Here is a 25,077-nt window from a genome sequence, read left to right on the forward strand (position 1 = left end):
TTGTCAGAGTTAGAATATGTGTATTCTAAAGTGAGATATCTTTCTCTACATTAACAGGGTGCCAAAACGGAAGTCAACCCCACAAATAAACGGTTTATTTCTCATGAATAAATCTTCTTTGAAGAGGTTTACTTTTATCTGATCATTCGGTTTGACACAAAGATTGTTTTAAACGAAGCTTTGCTCTTGAGCTTTTGATCTCGCCAGTGCACTGCAGGCGATGGGACATTCTAGTGAGGCAGACCATCCACCATAATAGGATTTTAAAGCTCAGTCATAACATTGTCGAAGGCAGTTACATTTACAGGATTTACCTTTATCTGTAAGGCTGTTCGCTGCAGACTTGATGTGAATTCAATAGATACAGGAGCTAAGTAATAGAAGGCCTACCTATATGAAGGATAAACTGTATTTTAGGTTGCACTGACAAAGCCTAGACTTTGTAACATATTTTCTGCATTGTAGGAAAATGTCATCGGTTTGTTTGTTTTTTTTTTACTGATTTGATGTCCCGCGGCTGATCTGGTATTTTGTGTTCACCACAAACACGGACCTGCTGACCTCTTTGGTTTAAGGTTAGGAAAGAGACAAAAGAGATGTGAGCCACAGCAGCAACGGCAACAAAAGATGACATTCATTCCACTGAGTTCCTGAAAATTACTATCGAATCCCCTGGGTTGTGAATGCATAATGAGCTTGAATTATCTGTCAAGGGGCGGCTAATGAGTTGAATTACAGGCCTACGTATGATGATTGAAAATACAGTGGGTGTTATTTTATCTATAGTTTTAATTTTACCATCCTGAATTTAGCATTTGTTTTTGCATTGAAAGCCATTTTACTCTGACCTACAGTTTTCAATTGGAAACATTTGCAACTGCCTTCCCTTTATCACAGGTTCTAACACCACCTGTGATTCTCACTTCACTATTAATAATCCTTTGTGAAATGAGTGTTTGAGAGAAGCACTGGTTTGAATCAAATGGAAATATAATCTGGCACTAAGCTTTAAAACACAGTACCATGTTAAGTTACATAAAATATGGCATTAATCCCAACAAAAGTCGGATTGTACCATGGCTTGGCTTCTGACCACACTAATACCCATATTACAGAGCATTACAACAGTTATTGGCACAGCTATTACATCCTCCACAGTAATAACTGGTTCATCTCAACCCATTTATCTTTTTTATAACATGTCTTTTTGATGGTTTCACACCTTCATGATGACACCTATCCTCCTCCACGCTGCTGCAAGTTATAATCCCCAGACAAAATACACGTTGAGTTCAGAAGAATGAAAATAGCAGGAACGGAGCTAAACCGTTCCCGTCCTCAAAATTGCTGTGACTAATCCTGCATATTATATCCTAGCATTTCTTGTAGAGCACTTTTACTAAGTACAACAAATCATGTTTATACTTTACAGTATTCTTGGAATCGGTGTACGTGCCTGTGTATGCACGTGTCCAGTTTTGGGGTTTTAGTGATTCTTCCAGAAAATCTGTGAGGATGTACTTGATTGACGAGGATCACACTGATGAACAAAGTACAATATTTACCAAAAAAAAACACCCAAGAGGTTTTATTAGAGGTTTAACACCAGAAAGGGCAGAATAGTTATTTATGAATGATCCAAAAAAGATAAATTAAACTGTTTGCAAATATTCCTGCTAGGCTTGCAATGAGATCTCGCCAAATGCAACGACACTATATTTTGCCATCAAAAGTGAAGTCTTTCTCACGAAGAGCTGTTCGGTTGCTGACAGCACAAAACTTTCTCTGGAAATTGGAAGTGCTCATTTGGCATCCCAACTTTTTAGGAGGGTCATTTTGGATTGAAATTCTGATGCATTTGTTTGACACCTTTTATTTGGAAGTTAGAAGACGAGTACTTTCTGCCCAGCTGCAATGTACTGGCACAACTTGCTCCTGCTGCTCATCTGGCAGGCTGTAGCTCTTGTTATAATGGTATTGAAGAAAAGGTTTGGTACTCAATAGAATAATGAAACCATGATGACGTGATAAATGGAAGACAACGCAGTCTGAGAATACTGTTACTAGCCAGCCGTTAGCTGGTAATGATGCAATGTAAGCAATACATTTAAGGGTTTTTCACATAGACCACCATATGTTTCTTTAAAACACAGTTTAAAATTAATGTAGCCTTTATTCTATTTCTGAAAACAGAAAAGGGAGCATGTTTGTTGGTCTTCTGGCGTGGGACCACCTTAGAATTAGACAATATAGGAAACTTCAATATAAGGACATGTCCAGCCTGGACTGAATTATGGCACAGATTGTTTAAAACACAGTTTATGATTTGTAAAACCTTTATTAATATGAACAAAAAAGGGGAGTTCTTTGTTTCCCCCAAAGAATATTGCTAACATCTCACCACGACTCATTTGGAAAACCAAATATGGTGCATCGTCTAATCCAAAATTTCCTCCACAAACGAAAGCATCTCCACCCTTCATTTTTATGAAGTTATTGCTGTTTAAAAACTACAGTTAACAACCTATGAGCAGCATGTCTGCAATGCAGCCCGGTTAATTAACCTGCTGAACTCAGTATGAGTTTTTTTTTAATACTATGGTATTTTTACCTAAAGTGGTTATTCTGCTACATTTTTATACTGATCCATGGCTTTTTCTGACAGTTGTCAAAGTACTGACATCCATGGATAACTCGCTGAACCTAGCATGCAGCTGTGAAACCTATGTGCCTCTTCTAAACCTATCCTGTAAAGTTATATCCTTGTCATTCTTCAATATTAGATTCAGCTGCTGTTAACCTTTGGGTTCTGTCGCTGTAATATTTAGATTCACACATAAACTCGATAATCACACAAATCTAGTTTTGCCTTAATAGCGTCCTCTTTGTTTACCTTCTTCATGTTTTTCTCCACACTGTGACCAAGAGAATATTTCATTCAGGGATTTAAAGCTCAACCAGCATATGGCCATCTGGAACACATGACCAGATATTTGAGGTCTAAAAGAGCTTTTGATGGAAACCCAAGTACAGCCTTAGCTCTTATGGCACACCCTACTGTGTAAATCTCTTAAAACTGTTTCAGGTATCCCTGGTTTGGTCTGCTTTTATTGGCCTAAAAATTACTTTATGCTTCCTCCAAATTACTAACCATTAGTCTTCTTGGCTAATGCTTTCCAGTTGATGTTGCATTTCAGTTTGGTTAACAAACTGAAATGCAACATGTAAAAGACATTTAATTTATGACGGTGTAAACGAGTTATGGAAATTAGAACATATAGCTTAAATGTCTGGTTTTGGACTTTGTAGATTGATGAATAAATCTAAATATTTAAAAGGGAGTAAGGAGGAGAGTTTTGCAGCCTTAGGAGATGTTGGCTCTTCTATTTGCAAGCCCCCATTTGGCATGGAGCTGTACTTGTGTTCGATGCAAGTAAATAAAATATTCAAAAGAACTTGCTTTTAGAACATCGTTCCCTTTATTTGGGCTGAATTTTATGTTGAAACATAAACCGCTGCATTATTATATAACAAAGTGGCTTTTCTGTAGAAGGTGCCTTTTCTTCAGGAGTGTTTTTTCTGTCCCTTCTATATAAGCCAGTACCACTCAGCTTGCTCAAGATTTTAATGCAGAGCATTATGTCACAGTATACCTTATTGATTGAATCTGACTGTATTCACATTACAGAGAATTCAAGAAATGGTATGTTAAAAGTAGTAAAAGCATTACTGGAAGATTTTTCTTTTAACCCTGAAACCCCCACAAGCACATTTCAGAACAAAAAGTGTCTCTTTTTATCCAGCCCTCTGTTACATCACTCATCCTTCATTCACAACTTCCCCCTGCTTTGTGCCCCTGACAAATGCTGTGCAGTGATGCGAAGGCATGGACCTGGCAAAACATCAACTAGATGCTGGCCAGGAGAAAGGATAGCGAAAGAGCCCCATCTGTTTTGCCTGTGTATTGTTATAAGTCGTAGGGTTCCTGTGCAGTGTTTTTGAGTCAGACTGCAAATCAGACTGCTGATTTCATAAAAAATGCTGCACAGTCCCTTTTTTAACCATTATATCTCATAGTATTTGTTTACTTTTTAAGAAACAGACAATTTCTCCAGTTGTCTGCAGGTCAAATACAGAAAAATTAATTTTTTTCCTATTAATTAAATACATCAGAACTAAGAACTCCATTGTTGGTCCATAAATCTACAACATGTACTTTTTTAATTTTAATAAAAACCAGATAAAGGTTCTGGACATATGATCTGATGCATCAATCAGGGTTTCTATGCAGTCTTAAAGTCTAGAATTCAAGTATTTTTCAGGCAGGGATTAATATGGAAAGATATTTGTATTTCCAGAGTTAATTCTCTAAAGCTGTATCCATACATCCATGCTTCCATCCATCATCAATTTATCCATCCACCCCTTCTACCACTGGCCAAAAAACAGCTGCCTTTTTTCCTTTCATTTATGTGTCCTTAGAAAAAAAATGTGAATGATCCAAAATTGAAACTGATGGGTCAAAGGTCTAAGATAACTGGAAATCAGTATTGGTCAGAAAAAAGCCTGATCAGTGCATCTCTAATTAAAAGTTTTCTCATGGTTGCTTTAGCTGCTATTTTTGGTAAGGCCATAAAACATAGTGTTTTTGTTAGAAATGTCCAGAAATAGCACAGTGATTGGAACCACATGTACTCTGAAAGGGGAAGCACTTCTTTGGCTGTTGGCTTTGAAAGATCATGATCAGTTCCTGCCAGAGAAGCACTTTACTGGAGTTGTTATAGCCTTGTATTAGGTTTCAAACATAAAATCACAACTTTTTGTTAAATAAAAAGAACACATACCGTGTTATATGATGATGTAGCTAATGCCATGAAGTTCTAAAGATGCCCCCTCTGTGGAGGTGTGTTGCATAACACTTTATTTTTAAAATCAGACAAAGTTTTAAGCTCTGCGTTTGCCTTTCTTTTAAATTATGATTTTCTCCAGAAGCCTCCAGTCACATAATCTGTTATTATCCTATTTCCAAAGGTTGAAGGCACAAGGATTTCAAAGTTAGTTCATAACTTTGCAGTGTCAGTGTAATATAAACTGCGTGCTATCACATGAATTGTCTGTAGACAGACTCATCATTTCACAAAGCTGCAGATGAAAGGCGTAGTACTGTTCCAAGTTTTGTCGTCAGCAGAATCTGACGGAGCAAAACCAGGCCGGTGAGAGAGGGTTGCAGTCATCCTGCATTTTTGACTTGCATCTATCTGTCCATCTTTAGCCCATCTCAGGCAATTTGTTTTGGGTCATTCAATGTACTGGCATTGTCTTGACGTAGAACATAATAGCAAAAGTCTCTTGGGAAGCGGCGACGCTGTGCAGAACACAAATTAAAGCAGAATAGAATTTGCAAATCCAGTTCAACTTATATGAAATTGAATACACTACAAAAACACAATATTTAATGTTCAAACTGATAAATGCTATTGTTTTTTGCAAATCTTCACTCATTTTGAATTTGATGCTTATAACATGTTCCAAAAAAAGCTGGGACAGGAGCGTGTTACATCACATTTCCTTTTAACAACATTCAATAAGTCTTTGGGAACTGAGGACACAAATTTTTGAAGGTTTGTTGGTGAAATTCTTTCCCATTCTTGCTCGACATACAACTTGGGTCTCCTTTGTCATATCTTGTGCTTTGAGGTCAAATATTTAATTATTGGAGCAATTGCATCCTCTATGGAAAAGGATCAGAGAAGATTATTCAGTTATTGGCAGCCATAACTCAGCCAAAGGCCCCCAGGGAAGCAACACGGGTACATACAGCCTGGCTTCATAGTAAAAGACTGCAGATATTAGACCGACCTGCCTGCAGTCCAATATCTCTCACTCTGAAGGTTTGAATTCTGTCATGTTCAGTTTAATACCAATACTGCACAGTCATATTGATTCAATGGCAAACAATCCAGCCTGATCCAAAATGAAATACAAGGCCGTGTATGTCACATTATCATGTCAGATGGTCAAAACTCATCGATGTAAAGAAGCCCAGCCAAGTGCTGCCAAGTGACTGACTTTACAGCAAACCCTCATATTGAGCAAGCATATGGCAAAAGTGGAACGAGACAAGTCTTTCAACAGGAAGAAACCTTTAGAAAAAACATCTGTCATAAGCAACTAGAAGGTTTGAGAAGGCAGAAATCAATCAGAAACAACATAAACACTGGTCCATGAACACAAAAAAGTGTGAGTTCATATTGATGGCATTAGCTCTGCTAGCAGTCATGTCTAGGAAATATAAATAGCTAATCAGAGAATTGCTAGGTCAGTAGATCTGTATGATAAAACATGGAGAGAGCACATAGATAGTCACGGCAATAGCTCCTTTAATAACTCCATAACTGTCCAGGAAAGAGATGAGGTCAAAGATATAATTATTGGAACAATTGCCTCCTCCACGGAAAAGGATCACAGAAGATCATTCAGTTATTGGCAGCCATAACTCAGCCGATGGCACCAGGAAAGCAACACAGCCAAACCAGCCATTATAGAGGGCTATTACCCATTCATGGTCATAGCCTATCTATTGTATAGTTATTGGACAGCTATATATGCGGAGTAGTTACTGTCCAACATATTTATAGTCATAGGAAGTACGTACCTGTAGCTACACATATTTAAATACAATTCATATCACGTTTATTATATTACTACATCATATGTTATTTAATTACTGCTTAATGGCTTTTGGTCAGATACAATCTGCATTTCATTGCCTTGTACTTGTGAGGTCAATAAAATTGATTCAGCCACAGAAACACTGCCAGAAGCTAGAAGTGTTTATAATGAGTCATTATGTAGCTATTGTAATATTTTATTATAAACCTGAGCTGCTGCTTATGCAGATGGTGCATTTAAACTGCCGCCTGAAGAATTCAAACTTCCTTTAGTCAGCCAGCCTATGTGCAGTTTGCAGGTGCCTCTTCACACGCGTCATAGATAAGGACCACCAGGACTCTTCTTGCAACACCCAGCACCCTGATGTGCATCCAAAACACTATTGACTTGGCAGTGACCATACATGTTCTGGATTGTTCTTTATGTTGTTATGCGCTCCTAGTTTGGGATAAAGAGGGCCCTAGAAGGCAGATGCAAGTAGAGGCGCGGTTTAATAACTGTTTGGTGTGGCATTTATATTGGGTTGTTGTTTGTATAATCCAAATACTTTTTACTTTGTGGTGTAGCCTGCTGTTAATCTACATCTACTTCTAAAAAAGTCATGTCTACAGTATTTATAATGAGATCCTACAATCATGGTTTTACCCACAATTACTGGAGTCTTATCTAAAGTCAAATATTTAACCGCAGCAGAGTGAGTGTCCTGCCTGATAAGTAGTTTTGTTTGTTCAGCCCAGATTATTGTGAGATGGTTGTAGCCACAGATAAGCTATCTCACATTACACATTAGGTTCAACAGAAGCTGTCCGCGTCGCTTTGAGGTGTAATAAATAATGATGATTGTTTTTTGATTCAACCAAGAGCACAGCATGAAATAAGTGATTTGCTTCTTTAATGTATAGCATACTGTTGTATCTCTTTTTTTTAATGGACTGTGGTGTCTAATCATCAGTGGCTAGGGTCCACTGGAAATGGTACATTTCCTATCGCTGTTCCTGTCTTCTTCGGCATGTCGTAGTTTATTACTACTTTAGTTCGAACATTTTTATACTTTTGACTCCATTTATTATCTGTATGTTAATGAAGGCAGTCTGTTTGATCTGAAAAGTAGGCTTGGTTTTGGAATTTAATGGCCTTTACTTTAAAGGCTAAAGAAGGTCAGCATTTAATGAGAGACATCGAGAGAATAATGGGCTTAGATAGAGCAGGTCTGCTCTGTTGCTGTTAGTGATGGCCTATAGACTGTACCTTTCTAGCTGTGTAGTGCTCAGACTCCCAAACTGTTCATTTTAAGATGACATTACAGTTGAGCCAGTCACAAGAAATGTCTGTGTTAGTCATAGAAGATTATGTTTGCAGTGTACATTACTTTCACGGAGACGTAATTGGAATTAAAGTGTCTTGCCATCTTCACCTTGTGCAATTTGAGTTCACTAGTAATGCTTTCTTTTCATCATTGACTGGTAGAAGTGATATGAGTGAGTTTTAGAATGTTTTAACTCTAGAGGTATATACAGGTCCTTCTCAAAATATTAGCATATTGTGATAAAGTTCATTATTTTCCATAATGTCATGATGAAAATTTAACATTCATATATTTTAGATTCATTGCACACTAACTGAAATATTTCAGGTCTTTTATTGTCTTAATACGGATGATTTTGGCATACAGCTCATGAAAACCCAAAATTCCTGTCTCACAAAATTAGCATATCATTAAAAGGGTCTCTAAACGAGCTATGAACCTAATCATCTGAATCAACGAGTTAACTCTAAACACCTGCAAAAGATTCCTGAGGCCTTTAAAACTCCCAGCCTGGTTCATCACTCAAAACCCCAATCATGGGTAAGACTGCTGACCTGACTGCTGTCCAGAAGGCCACTATTGACACCCTCAAGCAAGAGGGTAAGACACAGAAATAAATTTCTGAACTGAATAGGCTGTTCCCAGAGTGCTGTATCAAGGCACCTCAGTGGGAAGTCTGTGGGAAGGAAAAAGTGTGGCAGAAAACGCTGCACAACGAGAAGAGGTGACCGGACCCTGAGGAAGATTGTGGAGAAGGGCCAATTCCAGACCTTGGGGGACCTGCGGAAGCAGTGGACTGAGTCTGGAGTAGAAACATCCAGAGCCACCGTGCACAGGCATGTGCAGGAAATGGGCTACAGGTGCCGCATTCCCTGGGTCAAGCCACTTTTGAACCAGAAACAGCGGCAGAAGCGCCTGACCTGGGCTACAGAGAAGCAGCACTGGACTGTTGCTCAGTGGTCCAAAGTACTTTTTTCGGATGAAAGCAAATTCTGCATGTCATTCGGAAATCAAGGTGCCAGAGTCTAGAGGAAGACTGGGGAGAAGGAAATGCCAAAATGCCAGAAGTCCAGTGTCAAGTACCCACAGTCAGTGATGGTCTGGGGTGCCGTGTCAGCTGCTGGTGTTGGTCCACTGTGTTTTATCAAGGGCAGGGTCAATGCAGCTAGCTATCAGGAGATTTTGGAGCACTTCATGCTTCCATCTGCTGAAAAGCTTTATGGAGATGAAGATTTTATTTTTCAGCACAACCTGGCACCTGCTCACAGTGCCAAAACCACTGGTAAATGGTTTACTGACCATGGTATCACTGTGCTCAATTGGCCTGCCAACTCTCCTGACCTGAACCCCATAGAGAATCTGTGGGATATTGTGAAGAGAACGTTGAGAGACTCAAGACCCAATACTCTGGATGAGCTAAAGGCCGCTATCCAAGCATCCTGGGCCTCCATAAGACCTCAGCAGTGCCACAGGCTGATTGCCTCCATGCCACGCCGCATTGAAGCAGTCATTTCTGCAAAAGGATTCCCGACCAAGTATTGAGTGCATAACTGTACATGATTATTTGAAGGTTGACGTGTTTTGCATTAAAAACACTTTTCTTTTATTGGTCGGATGAAATATGCTAATTTTTTGAGATAGGAATTTTGGGTTTTCATGAGTTGTATGCCAAAATCATCCGTATTAAGACAATAAAAGACCTGAAATATTTCAGTTAGTGTGCAATGATTCTAAAATATATGAATGTTAAATTTTCATCATGACATTATGGAAAATAATGAACTTTATCACAATATGCTAATATTTTGAGAAGGACCTGTAGTCAGTTTAAAATGAACCCTGGTTCGTTTCTCCCCTTGGTGCGGTTCCTTCGTGTAGGTGTGAACCCAGCGATCACACTAGGGTACAGACCAAAACACCTGTACCTCGATTCAAACAGCTACCAGGTGTATGCCGCAGGCTTGATACAAACGCATTCCCATAGCCAGCTATGCTTTGCGTTGTGGTTTGCTGTAAAATAGACAAAGGCTTCTCCCACTTCTCCATAAATTATAAAGCCCTATGGAACTTTTAAGACATCTTCTCATAATGATTCCATATATGCTGCTCAGATCATTTTTCCTGAAAGAGTACCCAGAAATGCACTAAAATGATTAAATTCTGTGTTTTCTACTAGTTTAGAACACAGCAGTTTTCTTTGATGATATTTAATGATGGACATGTAACCACGTTTCCTAGATATAACAATACGCTGGATTTCTATCAATGATCAGCCGATCAGAAAGGCTTACCAGGAAAAACAAAAAGGTGCCGAAGGTATTACCCTTAAAGGGGCTTATCAGCTGGGACACAGACAGACCATGTGTCACTTATCTTGGCATTGCACTGCGTGTTTATAGATATCTTGAACTTGAGCTGACTGGGTAGATGCTACCCACCCAGCTAGCCTTCTGTCTTGATTGATGAGAGTTGTTTTTGTACAGACCCAAGTTGTGACTGGTATATTTTCTGCTATGTAGAGGTAGGAAAACCAGTTTATGAATCACCACTCTTATATTCTTTGTACATTGCTACAATCTTTTCCCTAACACTGTGCATTTCTGCCACTACTTTAACAGAATATTTGTTGTTTCTTAATAACACCTGGTCTGTCTGAAAGTACTGTTAGGGTGTCAAAGCAAACTGGCACAGAATATGAGCAAAGGGCCATCCGGGCACTGGGCCAGAACAGATGGCAATGAGTTTCATTTACAACAAAACACGGTGGCAGACAGGAGTGGAGATAATGCTTCTTTCTAGTAATAAAGGGATTCTTGTCACCTGATCTGACCCCTCCATCAGCAGCAGACGTTTTTTTAATTTCATGTGAATTTGGGCTCTCAGAGACATTCTGAAAACTCAGTGAGGAGATGGAAATGCTAAAATATCAGCTCTTCTTTCCTAAATCCTGCCAAAGACAGCCATGGCTCACCTGACTTATTAATTATTTGAATATTCAAGCCTCAAGTATATGTGTAGGGCACTGTTGTTGTAGTAGTGTTAAAATATTTGTCATCCCTGTCACATCTGTCTTGCCTTTCTATAGCATATGACAATATGTGTATTTAGGTAAATATTCCAGCATTGTCTTTCTACGCATCTAATACTGTAGCATATATAATGAGATATCCAGCTAAACCAAGCTCTAACAGAAACCCTAATTGATAATGAGTTTTATTTGTAGAGCAGTATTTGTCGTTTTGGGGCTATGAATGAGTGCACTGACATGTTTATAGACTGACCAGTTTATTAAATACTTTTTATTGCCACTTTCATTGTTATCACAATGAATACCGCTAAATATCATGATAAAAATCCATATCCCCCATCCCGTTGCACTCATAGACTCTCACTAGACCATCGGACTTTCTGCCCAAGATGGTCATTGGGATCATTAAGTATAACTGAGGAAAAAAACTTGATGTGATGCCATGCTAAAAAGTAACTTACTCGGGTGTAAAGCTGGAGAATACTGTACATTTTTCAATATTTGTCCAAGTATGCACGCTATATATGTAACAATCTCCATGAATGAAAGCATACTTACTAGTAGTGGCAGGACTTGATGGTTTGCAATATCAGCTTTATTTATTTACATTAGGGCCCAAGTGAAAAGTGTTTTAGATGCACCAGTATAAACACCAAAGTGAGAAACAATGTGACACCAGCTTTAGAAATCAATTTATGTTTTAATCAAAAAGTTTTATTTTTTACTCAAACCTGTTATAGTGCTGTACTGGTACAAGTGCCTGCTTGGCACCAGTTCTTTGTGTTTCCACCATCGCAATCTCTAGCACTGATAAACCTATGGCTGCACCGATGTGAAATAATGGACTGATTAATATTAAGATATCCAATCTTAATATTGTTTTTATGGCCAGTAACTGATATTATATACATTTTCTCTACCCTTTTAACACCATGAAAAAGACAAAAACACTGCTGACAGTACTTCTTTGTTTTAATGAAACCCCCCACAATTCTGCTCTGCATCACTATCGGCATTGCTGTCACATGCCCAAAAAATACCACATGGCAAACCACCATGCCTCTAAAAACATACAAAATTTCAGCGCTCTTGTTACCAATCGTATCAGAGATCTGCTGATTGAGTAGCGCTCACCGTCACCACTTTTTGTTTGGAACAGCTTTTAGACATAAAGTTGGTGATTTTCCTACCTTTAGTCTCTATTGCTTTTGAAGAAATTTAAGTTATCTTACATTATCTTAATGTGTTTTCGCAAACTAACGATATAACATGTTAAATGCTACTTTCCATCTCATTTTCAAACAGAATTTTGCTCTGCAGCTTCCAGCAACAGTGCTTCTGACTTTTTCTAAATGCTTGTCTTGTTCGTTGTTTTCCACAGGCTGTGCAGCCTCACATTGAAGAAGCTGGTTGTCCTCAAAGAACTGGATAAAGAGCTGAACTCGCTTTCTATAGCCGTCAAAATTCAGGTTGGTAACGTAACCTCCTCTGTGTGATGAGAAAAGGTTCAGTTTCAAGACCCTTGAAAGTGGTGTACTGTATCTCAGTCTGAACCTGGTGCTTCACAGTGTGTCTGTTTCCTGCTGTATGTTGTTGGCCTCGCTGATGATGAGACATTCACCTAATCCTGCTGCTTGATAAAACCCTCCTTAGCTGTGCTGAAAGCCCCAGGGCCTTACATCCACTCAGGTGGCAGGCAGGCTTACCACTCTAAGCAGGAGCATTAGCACCTTTAAGACGGATTGTGCATCTTGCATTGATTGCTTGTGCATACAGGTGTTGTTCTGTCTCAATGTTTGCAACATTGATCTTTAAAACATTATATGATTTTGACAATGAAATATGATTCCATCTGTGCAACAGTAATTGCATATAAAATAAACCACAATGAATCCAGCTTTTAATTTTAAGGTTACTCTTTGCAGACTGGCAGTATTTTTATTTAACACAATGGTTTGGCGAGGAGGGGGGGGGGGATTCTATGTAATATATTATGAAAAATGAATGTGATCTCGAGCTTACAGATTCAGCATGGAATTCTGTTTGGAGACATAAAAAGTGGTATAATACTTAAGACGGATCGCTCCTGACTGACAGAAGCCGGATGTCAACTGTGCAGCCTGCCAGACTTTCGGGAAGACACTGACAAACACAGAAACAAGCCTAGCAGTTTATATGGCACTCTTAATGTTTTTCAACGTTCCATCCATTTATAAAGGCATCCCTTCATGTGTACACCCCTTTATTCATCTATCTGTTCATGTATGCATCCATACATCCACCCACATATGCATCAATCCCTGCTTGGATTGATTCATCCATTCATACATGCATTTCTGCATCTAGTCATAGATACATCCCTACATGCATTCAAGCATTCATTTAAAATAACTTATTTGGTCTCCAAACACACTTCATGACCTTAGATGATGGATTAAGTTCATATCTTAGCCTAGCATTCTGACCACATTTATAACATTGTTTTAAAAACTATGAATGCTGAAACCTGCTGCCTGTTCACCTTCTTCTTGACTTAATGGTAGGTAAAGTTTTCTTCTTGTGACACAAATTCACTATGACCCAACACTGCATCAGATAATATGCCAGAGTAATCTGTAGCTGCATACATGTCCTTCTCAAAATATTAGCATATTGTGATAAAGTTCATTATTTTCCATAATGTCATGATGAAAATTTAACATTCATAAATTTTAGATTCATTGCACACTAACTGAAATATTTCAGGTCTTTTATTGTCTTAATACGGATGATTTTGGCAAACAGCTCATGAAAACCCAAAATTCCTATCTCACAAAATTAGCATATTTCATCCGACCAATAAAAGAAAAGTGTTTTTAATACAAAAAACGTCAACCTTCAAATAATCATGTACAGTTATGCACTCAATACTTGGTCGGGAATCCTTTTCAGAAATGACTGCTTCAATGCGGCGTGGCATGGAGGCAATCAGCCTGTGGCACTGCTGAGGTCTTATGGAGGCCCAGGATGCTTCGATAGCGGCCTTTAGCTCATCCAGAGTGTTGGGTCTTGAGTCTCTCAACGTTCTCTTCACAATATCCCACAGATTCTCTATGGGGTTCAGGTCAGGAGAGTTGGCAGGCCAATTGAGCACAGTGATACTATGGTCAGTAAACCATTTACCAGTGGTTTTGGCACTGTGAGCAGGTGCCAGGTCGTGCTGAAAAATGAAATCTTCATCTCCATAAAGCTTTTCAGCAGATGGAAGCATGAAGTGCTCCAAAATCTCCTGATAGCTAGCTGCATTGACCCTGCCCTTGATAAAACACAGTGGACCAACACCAGCAGCTGACACGGCACCCCAGACCATCACTGACTGTGGGTACTTGACACTGGACTTCTGGCATTTTGGCATTTCCTTCTCCCCAGTCTTCCTCCAGACTCTGGCACCTTGATTTCCAAATGACATGCAGAATTTGCTTTCATCCGAAAAAAGTACTTTGGACCACTGAGCAACAGTCCAGTGCTGCTTCTCTGTAGCCCAGGTCAGGCGCTTCTGCCGCTGTTTCTGGTTCAATTGATACATCACAAAGACTTGCTGTCTTCGTCACAGATGCGCCAGCAAGACGTGCACCAACAATTTGTCCTCTTTTGAATTCTGGTATTTCACCCATAATGTTGTGTGCATTTCAATATTTTGAGCAAAACTGTGCTCTTACCCTGCTAATTGAACCTTCACACTCTGCTCTTACTGGTGCAATGTGCAATCAATGAAGACTGGCTACCAGGCTGGTCCAATTTAGCCATGAAACCTCCCACACTAAAATGACAGGTGTTTCAGTTTCATTGTCCAACCCCTGTATATACAGTGGTTTTGTTTAAAGGACAACATAATTTTAACATTTTTATCTTTTATGTAATTAACCAACTTTGTCCCCTTCTTTATGAAAAGTAGAGTAACTATGCAAATCGCCACAATTCTGTCTGCTGCAGTCATCCTGAAGGTAAAGGCGACCTACCAAGTGTGGTTCTATCCATGAGCTACGCTCTCTCTGGAGCGTGAAATCTCCCCATTTCTGCTGAGCTGCCCCAAAGACAGCTGAGTAAAGCTCTGCTTGCGCAGCTCTGGAATTGGAGCGTTAAATGCATTTTCCAGCAGGTTTGGTGAGGAGGGGAAAACAGACGGCGAGGAGTTGAAGGAACAAGTTGGGAATATGCCTGGAATCACATTGCTTTTCTTTTTTTGCTTTTTTTTTTACAGTGAATAATAAAAATTCTTGTTTTGATTCATTGCTTGTCTGTTGAACATAGTCAGTGACTGTCTCTTCCATCTACCTGGGACCCATCATGTTCATGCACAGACCCAGCCATTGTAATGGATTACCATATAGATAGTCTCCATGCCTGCAGAGTTGCGATGAGGATGTAATCTTGTTTACTCTGCACATAATTTTCTGTCTCTTATCATATTTGCATCTTATAACTTCAAGTATGTTAAACATGTTTAAAGCAGACTTTTTCCAATGGTTTCCGATACAAATGCCGTGCAGTTCTCATTTCATTGCAAGTTGCTGTCAAAAGCGCTTCGGCTTGCAGCACGCTGAGATACAATCCAATTATATTTGTGTGGATGTCTTCATCGGTGTGTTGGGTGGAAGCAGAAGCCTCCAAACTCCTTTAAAACCTCTGTAATACAATTCCCCGTCGAGCACTTGGAGTGACCTGAACGCACTTCCTGTCATTGCTGCAAACAAGAGATTCGGTTTAGAGGTCTTAATGTGTTTAAAAAGATAACCTTAGGAGGAAATGTGACATTGAACTCATTTTTCCACGAGCTGGTAGTTGCATGGTGAAAGCTTTGCTAACTAAGCCCAACACTCCTCCCTCCCCATGTGGCCCCGGAGAGATGTTGTAGAAGCTGTAGCAGAGGGACTGAGGACATTGAGTGCAAGCTTTCCTTGCCAAGGCTGTGTATTGTTACTGCATGTTGTGCAGTTTCAAAGTACCTAGTTTTCTTTTTTTTGTCTTGATTCATTGTACTAGTTGGTGAGCATGGGAAAGGACAGCATAGAAGGCCTCTTTGTGCAGCTGCAGATAGTGACAAGATCAGACTCAGAGATTTTTCCTCTTTTTCTTTTTTTTGTTGTTGTTATTGTACTCAACACAAGGACCACAGCTACTGTCGAGGACTTAATAATCTTTCCATGTCCTGATCTGAAACATTTTGAGCTACTATGTTACATTAAAAAAAGCTCACGAATTGTTGAAGAGATGCATGTCGGAAGCAAAGGCTGCTGTCCAAGTCAACAGAAAAGCAGCTAAAGCTCAAGTTGATGCAAACGTTTTTCTCTACTTGTGTAAAAGACTCGGCACAATGCTTGGATGGGGAAGACATGGCTCCACCATGCTCGTTGGTAATTGGGTAAGATTTTAGAGGCAGGCCTGCACAATTCTGCTAGGAAACATTTGTTTTGTCCCTGCTGTTCAGTTTGGTGATCTACATTCAATTCAGTTTTATTTATATAGCGCCAGTTCACAACACAAGTAGTCTCAAGGCACTTCACAAAGTCAATTCAATCGTATCATACAAATTTCAAGTTAGGTACATACATTCCAATTAATCCTAACTATCTAACAGTGCAGTCAGATTCAGTTATTTATTCAAATCAGTTAAAAAGTTTTTCTCTCTAAGGAAACCCAACAGATATATGAATTCATCCGTTACCAGTATCCAGGTATGGCAACGATTTAAGAAGTTAAGGTTTTCAAACGGCATGGCATAAAGCTGTGCAGCCCCTCACCTGCCTGCTACTTTTCACTGCCAGGCAGCAGGCTGAAAGAAGACTACTATATGTTTCCCTTATTTACAAGAAAGACACATTTGTTCTATTTGTAAAATATTGCCGATCATGAAAAACATAAAAACAAATCATAGTGTAGAACTTAAAAAGACCCATCACTCTTATAAAGGCAATGATGTGTTGAAACTACAGTTGGCGAGCTTTATATCTGTGACATCAGCAGCAGATAGCCTCACTAATTAACCCAGCAACATGAGGTTGTTAGAACAGGCCTGCTCCACATTCACACATCCATTCGTTTTTTGTTTTTTTTTTACCACCAGGATTGCATAAATATGTGTACAAAATATTTGTATACAGTTCAACCGCCAGCATGACTAGAATCAGTGTAAACTGATACACCATCAAAAAAAACTGATACACCATCAAAAATGCAAAATGTATAAAATTCATATTAATAGGTGGTTGAAAACTACCGATTCATTAGTTCCATCTCATAACAAAATTTTATTTATTGATCTTCTGGCTGACGTCTGCTTTTTCGGCATAGAATAAATGTTTTAGTTGCATCACCTCATAAAATATTTTTATGCTGCAATAAAAAAACTAGTGTAACTGAATATATTAGTGGCAATGAGAACCTGAATGAATGGTGCCTAAATAATTATTTAACATTTATTGCAGTCTAAGTAGTTCTTCACAGAATGCATGTTTACACTGAGATCCTAATAATGATATATCGTGCAGCCCTACACCACTCCTTGTGGACTTTAGCATCTCTCTACAGTCATACATTAAGTGTGGCTATCAAGGCCAGTGAAAGTAAGCCAAAAACTTGCTTGCATTTGGGTTAAAATATAGCATTCTACCATATATTGCATCCAAACTGACTTTTAAGACTGAGATTTTGCACAGATTGATATATTTCTGCTTTTAATAAAAGCAATTAGTCTGCCTCTGTCTTCCTACTTAGAGTGAACTGGAACAGCATCGAAAATGTGTTACAACCCGAACTGTCAATGAGACCTATCAAAACAGATTCTAACAGTAGCCTAGCACTAAAGCAAACTGGTTAGCAATAAAGAATCGTCAGTATAAGGAAGATGTGAGTTACCTACTTCTACATTACATCATCATTATTCAAGACTTTATCCCCGAGGAAGTTAATTGGGATGTGTACCAGATATATGAACTAAGCTTGGTATATTTGTGAGGTTTTTATACTCTCACTGGAGTGTTGCCAGATGTGTTGCACAACGAAAGTCTGCTTACAACAAACCTGGCATAAAATTCTTGCCATAATATGAAATCTGTAATTCAAAAGTAACTATGTGAGTAGCATGTTAAAGCCTGAGAGAGGTTGCCTAGGGACACGCTGTGTGTTGTTCGGCTTCTGTTAGGAAGAAACTGCTGACCACTTGCATTTAAATCCTCAAGCAGCCATCTCCCAGATTTAGCTCAGGTGATGAGTCTGTTTTACGCAGAATGGCAGTCATTAGATAAGAAAGCTTAATGCGGTTTCAAGTAGCAACTTGAATCAGTGGGTGTGCTTCTCCAACGGAGAATATAGGCAGCAATAGTTAGCATTATTTAGTTGAAGATTTGGCTGCTGCTTATTGAAATCTCTCAAAACAAAAGAGTTTTTTCTTCTTCAGTGAAAAAGTGCTCTCTACAGAGAAGTGATAGAGTTGAGGACTGTTTGTTCTAGGGTACGGCTAGGTGCGAATCCGAATGGATGTGTGAATGTGGAGCAGGCCTGTTCTAAAAAAAGACCTCCAGACTTGGTCACTTCTGTCTGAAAGGATGTGTCGTGTTTAAAGATATGTTTTATTTTATTTTAAAGTTGTTTAGGCTTATTTACTTTTCAGCAACACCTGTCAGCAAATCTCCCATAAATGTATTTAAGTTTAAGTAAACATTCATTGCCTGTTGTTGGCTTCTAGATCCCACATCATATGCCCTACTGGAGTAAATGGATTACATTTAAATAAAAACTGTCCTCTATCAGAACCCAGAGTTTATCTTTAGCAATAGCGAGCCGAGTGTTAACATTTACTTTGTCTCACAGGGCTCGAAGCGTCTTCTCAGATCAAACGAGTACGTCCTCCCTCCCAGCGGACTGATGGAGACGGATCTGGAGCTCACCTTCTCACTACAGGCAAGCACTCAGGCATTCCACTGCAAGTTCTCACAAACATGGCACTGTGTCTTTAAAAGGCTAAATTCTGTCGTACATTTTTACTTTAATACCAAAGTTGCTTTCAGCTTTACACATAGTATTCACAGTGTGCAATTTAGGTAATATGTGCACATGCCGAGGATGTCTTTTGCAACATAAATGACCTGCTTCTTAATTGTTCAGGAGATTAAAAAAACTGTTGGACTTTTGCAAAATAGTAAATGATTAGCACTGCCACTAATAACTTCAATTTTACTTACTTACATCCAAAAATCAAAAGCTTTATGTTTGTTTTTTGTTTTTTTTTTACCACCAGGATTGCATAAATATGTTCAACCGCCAGCATGACTAGAATCAGTGTAAACTAGTTAAAGAAGCCCCTAATTCTAGTAAGTATATGTAGTGTATATATACTATCATAGTACAACAAACAAATCCAGTTCCTACCTGTATCATTTTTTTTTATATAATCCAGTCTTATAATTAAATTCAAATTCAGTTCAAGATAATTTCATCCTAATTAATATACAGAAGCCCTTATTATTTCTGTATTTTCAAACAAAAACCACTTTAATATTTCTAATACTATGAATATAAATATATGAGATTGGTCTAAAAATAAACTAACATAGAACTTCTATAATTCATGAGTGCCGGCTCCAAAGGGAAAATTATCTTCCTGTTTATGAGACGGCAACATTTCCATCTAACCAATTCACCCATGGTTATTTTTATTACCTGTGTGTATTATTTGTCAGTTTGTCTGGTTGTTAATGTTATTCATTTAGATGTTATTTTATCGACACAGGATGAAATAAAATGGACACTGAAGGCTGCCTTAAACACACACAGGTACAACATTTATCAATTAAACACCAGTCCAAGTTAGGGCTGATGTTAATGATTATTTTAGTAATCGAGTAATCTATCGATTATTCTGACGATTAATCGAGTAATCGAATAAGAATTATGTTTTGTTGTGGCAACTTACTATAGGAGAAATATATGAAAGAGAAAATGCAACTAAAAATTCAATTTGATTTTAAATAACATTTTATTGCTTAAAATGCAATAAGATTCAAACATCACCTTTTAGTTTTAATTCTGAAATATGAAAAAATCTTGTTCTTTTGCAAAAACAGATGAGAAATAAAACATTTCACATTAACTTAAAAATTATTAAGGCATATTAGTAAACACTGGCTGCCTTTTACAGATATTGGACTAGACTTTCAGTCTGAAGGTTGACGTATGAAAAAAACTTGTATATTTATTTAATTTTGTGAAGGGATAGTTTACCCCTACTGATGACCCTGTTGCAGTAAAAGTAAATAAGTGATTAATGCATTTTAAGTTGCATTAAATACAAGCATTTTAGCATTACAGAAGAATCTAAATCTTGCATATTGTTTTTAGAGATTACAAAAGTAAATGTGATCTTTGTAATGTTAGCAATAAGTTAATATGTCTGAGCAAAACATTTATTCATATTTTAATTAAGACTATATTATTATTATTATGTTGGTCCAGTGTTTGCAAATAAGTTATTTTGACTGTGAGCTGTAAACAAATGCTACAAATTTTAACTAGCAATATTAAATCTAAGTATCTCATAAATGAAGGCTGAAGCACATCAACAAATACACGGTTTTTAGCTCAAGCCGTTCATCGGTTGCTGTGCTTTTATCTCCAGTTATGTCAGACACTAGCAGTAGTGCTTCGTATTCTTTTCTTCTTGCCAGGTAGCCACTACGAATAATGTCGTTACTCTTCTTGATCAGCGAGTACATAACGTTTGCCAAAATGTGTTTCCTTGTACATGTATAACATCCCAGATGCTGCATTAACGATCACCGATTGCAAGGGGAAAATAAACATGATATGTGTTTGCAGCTGAGGTCTTGCAACATCAAGGACGCGCTGTTATGATATGCCAAATCCATTTTGCAGTGCATGCACTGCACTGTTTTATTTTCTGTTTAGTTTAAAGTAATCCCACACTTTTGACGCTTTCAGTCTTTCCCCTTGCCTCCTTCCTCCATTGCAGCTAATATCCCTTAGCGTTCATGCGGCAGCTCTGGTCAGCAGCTCATTGGCGGAAGTGAGAGAATTACTCAACACTTAATACCTATCCGGGCGAAAAACATTGCGCTGAATAGTAAAGCACAATTCAATGAAGCCTTGAAGCAGAAAATAAATGCCCCGAGGAATTTTATAAATCGAGGTACTCGAGTTATTCGAGGAATCGTTTCAGCCATAGTCCAAGTTGTCTAGTTTCTCAAAACATTTGCTCAGAGGAAAATGTAGCAAATACGTTGAACTTTACAGAGAACATCGAGCTGCATACATTCAAGAATGTATATGTGGGCTTTCCTTAGCAATTGCACTCACTCTGGTACAGCTAATCAGTTATACATTAATGTAATATAATCCTTTAGGTCATAAAAATGGTCAGAATATAGCATCAGATAACATTTTAACATCTAAAAAGTGGGAGAAAAATGAATCGAACTCTGGATTATAATTTTGAAAATCCATTAGCTTGAGTAATTTGTGTGCTTTCTGGTTCCACTGCTCTAAAAGGCTGCAGAAAATGTATTTAAATCCGCCTAATTACATATGGGCCCTTCACACTCTGCTCTTACTGGTGCAATGGGGGTAAAAAGAAAACAAGAGTCAAACAAGGAAAGCTGACCAAGAAGTCAGTTTCCTGCCAATGGTTCCCAAAACAAGATGAAAAATGCACAACTGGCTTTTTTGCTTGTGTTGTTGTACCACATAGTAATTTTAAAAGTACGTATAAATATGAATCTCGTATAAAGAAGAAAACAGCAATAACACACAACTCTTAATTGTGGCCGGTGAGTTGAAATCATAACACCGCCCCTCAGCAATCCCGGGGTAATCTCCTATCCCAGACCAGAACCTTTTATCCGAGAAAGTGTGGGCCCGGGAAACTGAAATTACTCTGGGACATTTGTGCCACAATGCTTGGATGTCCCTGTAATGGAAAAGGGGCTAATCATTTTTAGTGAAGAATTAAATGTTTGAATAGGTGACTTCCTCTTTAAAAATCACATCACATTTTAACTGTAAACTACATAGACAAAATAAATATATTAAAGTGAGTGATGTGTTTTCCTCTTTTTCATTTCAGTACCCGCACTTTCTTAAGAGGGATGCCAACAGACTGCAGATCATGCTGCAGAGACGGAAGCGTTACAAAAATCGAACCATCCTGGGCTACAAAACATTGGCTGTGGGAGTAATCAATATGGCCGAGGTAATGGTTGCTCATCTGGGCTGATGCTTTCACTCACTTTATTTCATTTCATGGGTCATTGTCAGTCTTTTTGGTTGAGAAACATGTTGTTTTGTTCTGGGCTTATGAAAGCCTTGTACCTTGTTTTGGTTGCCAGAGAGAATGGGCTCCTGTGATTCATTCTCATCAGACAGTGCTGTGTGAAATGATCGACCATCTGGTGCTTGCTTCATTTAAGCTTTTCTTTAAAAAAAAATAAAAAATCCCAGTGCATTCAGCAATGCTAGACTGTTCAAGTAATCTTGAGCTGGTTGTCTGTTTGAAAAAGAAATGAAAAAGATTTACGTTTTTGTACTTGTTGAGGGTTGATCCAAACCCCATCTGGAAATGCTGTGGTGGAATTCTGACCGAATAAGCATATTTGGGTGCTGTGATATCATGCTTTCTTTACAGAATTGCCTCTTTTCGACAACAGAATAATCATGCCTGCATGTTTTAGAGATTGATGGCTTGGAATTAGTCCACATAAAACAGATACCAATTAATGAAAATTCTTCTTCCTCATTGAGATTAGTTTGGCGGTTTTGAAGAAATGGAGATACATTGTCTTGCAAAAATATTCATACGCCTTCAGTATTCTTATTTTAACTCCATACGAACCTAAATTTTAGTTTACTTTATTGGGATATGATGTGATAGACTAACACACATTAGTGCATAATTGTAAAGTGGAATAAAAAGGATGCATGATCTTCAAAAATATCCATGCCCTTGTTACTCTGATACCCCTGAAGAATTCCAGTGTGCCTCAGTAGTAAATAGTGCCACCTATACATTATTTATCACTCTGAACACACCGTGTCCTCCGGGAAACAGTTTTGTGGCAGCATCATGCTGTGGGGATACGTTTCATCAGAGACCGGGAAGCCGACCGTCCTACAGATATGCCCTACTTTGTGTTGGTCTGTTGCATAATGTTTGTGTTGCAACATAATAGAATGTGAACCAAGTTAAGAGGTGTGCATACTTTTGCAAGCTACTGTGAAGTTTGCAATTAAAAATACATGATCTGCATCATTATATTTATTTGGAATAACATGGGTGTTGTCAATCATTTAGTAATTGCTGTCAGTTCTCCTGCAGACAAGTCTTCATGCTGCAGCCCTGAGGCAGAAATTGATTGGCATCTGAAAACAAGACTAATGCATTATAGTGTTTTAAAATCCCACTCAGCTGATCTGCTCTCTCTTGTGTTTCCTGCAGGATAATAACCCACAGACCTTTATGAATAAAGCTAAATTGGCCATTATTGGACCCTTTAGGGTAATTGCGTTGTCATCTGCTGTAGAGCAAACCCTCTTGTGCTTCCATTCTGAAACCATCGAAGCCTTGTGTGGGAGGAAGTAGCTTACTGGGCTTTGCTTGGAGAGTTCAAGTGGACCCTGCTGGTGGTTGAGCAAAATGAGCCTGCTCCCTGTTCAGCGATTCGTCAGCTGAAATATTCCAAGCACCCCCCAGATAGAGCTTAGACCAAAAGCTCATCCTTTCGCATCTAATTCAAAACTGTTTAGTTAAAACTTTGTTGCACTTCTGGGTTGAATGGTGACACAGATTGGATTGGGTCACTTAGCCAGGGTAGTTGTGTTTCTGATAAAGATATATTTACAGATACTGTAATTAACTGCCAGATCTCTGCAAATGCAGTGGTTTAAGAGAGCCTGTGTTAATCTCTTTATCAGCAATGAATGTGTAAATTTACTCATTTTTATTTCCTGCTTTTGTTTCAGCATGTTTCATAAGTACTTTAAAAAAAATGGACACAGTGATGGTATCAGATAGGGTCAAAGATTCTGTGTAGTTTTCAGAGATCTTTAAGTAGATAACTTAAATCTTTCAAACACCAAGAACCATTTTATGGGAAGGAAGTGTCATGCACACATTCACTAAGAGCCTGGATTGTAAATCGGATGCCTGGTCTCAATGTTGCACTGTGTTCAGGTGATGCAACACCCAACAGACGGGGGACAGATTCTGGGTCTCCATAGCAACGTGAAGGAGGCCCCAGTGCGTGTGGCAGAGATCAGCGTTTACTCTCTTTCCAGCCAGCCCATTGACCACGAGGACGGCAGTGGACAGGCTTGCCGCAAGACCAAAACCTCAGGTGGGCAGCGCCATCTCCTGCTGTGTCCAAATTCAAATATGTTTCAGCCCTCAGCCCTATAACCAGTCCTCCCTGCTGTGGCCTCTTTCCTCCCTCCTTTCACCTGGCTCAAGTTTCCCAACTGAGAACAGAATAAACTCCATTAATCCAAGGGTGTCCCACAGCCAGAGATATGTTATTCTCTTCAGCTATGGTTGTAATGTTGATTTGAGACCTGAACAGATGGAGGGAATATTACCTTTCACCACTCTATTTCTGCACAGTGATACTGGGGTGATACGCAGTCCAGTCCAGACTCCGTGGCATTATACTGACACTGATCTGGTTGTTATTAAGGATCCACTCATATATAACACATGATCTCATGCACCAAGCATGAAACGAGTGACACTGTGAGGGAAGAAAAGATGTTTATCTTTCTCCATGCATTGATTCTTAATAGCATCCATCCTACCTAGGGGCATGGAACAGGATGTTTCACAGACAAGGAAAGTCCAAAGAAGTTGTTTCAGATTAATAAAAAACAACTTTTAAGCTAAAGATATTTGTCTTTAAAGAAAAGTAAAATGTCAAAATATTTTACACTGAGACTCTCAGAAAGGTCTAGTAACATTTACCCACATTTGCACATTGCTATTAAATGTTAAAAGAGCTAAAAACGTTGCAGTATGTTTAATTTGTTTAATTTG

The 25,077-nt window shown here is 38.6% G+C and overlaps 1 protein-coding gene across 4 annotated transcripts in view; it reads left to right on the forward strand.

The window, feature by feature from the left end:
• Positions 1-25,077, forward strand: part of zmp:0000000755 (phosphofurin acidic cluster sorting protein 2) — a 63,450-nt gene that overhangs the window by 15,423 nt on the left and 22,950 nt on the right. For all 4 annotated transcript variants that reach the window (XM_047351301.1, XM_047351303.1, XM_047351302.1 and 1 more), the window contains exons 2-5: positions 12,388-12,475; positions 18,855-18,944; positions 22,123-22,248; positions 24,226-24,388. In XM_047351301.1, coding sequence (XP_047207257.1) covers positions 12,388-12,475; positions 18,855-18,944; positions 22,123-22,248; positions 24,226-24,388 — 467 coding nt within the window. The remainder of the gene's footprint in view (positions 1-12,387; positions 12,476-18,854; positions 18,945-22,122; positions 22,249-24,225; positions 24,389-25,077) is intronic.

This window comes from Girardinichthys multiradiatus, chromosome 22 (genome assembly GCF_021462225.1).
Source record: "Girardinichthys multiradiatus isolate DD_20200921_A chromosome 22, DD_fGirMul_XY1, whole genome shotgun sequence".
NCBI lineage: Eukaryota > Metazoa > Chordata > Actinopteri > Cyprinodontiformes > Goodeidae > Girardinichthys > Girardinichthys multiradiatus.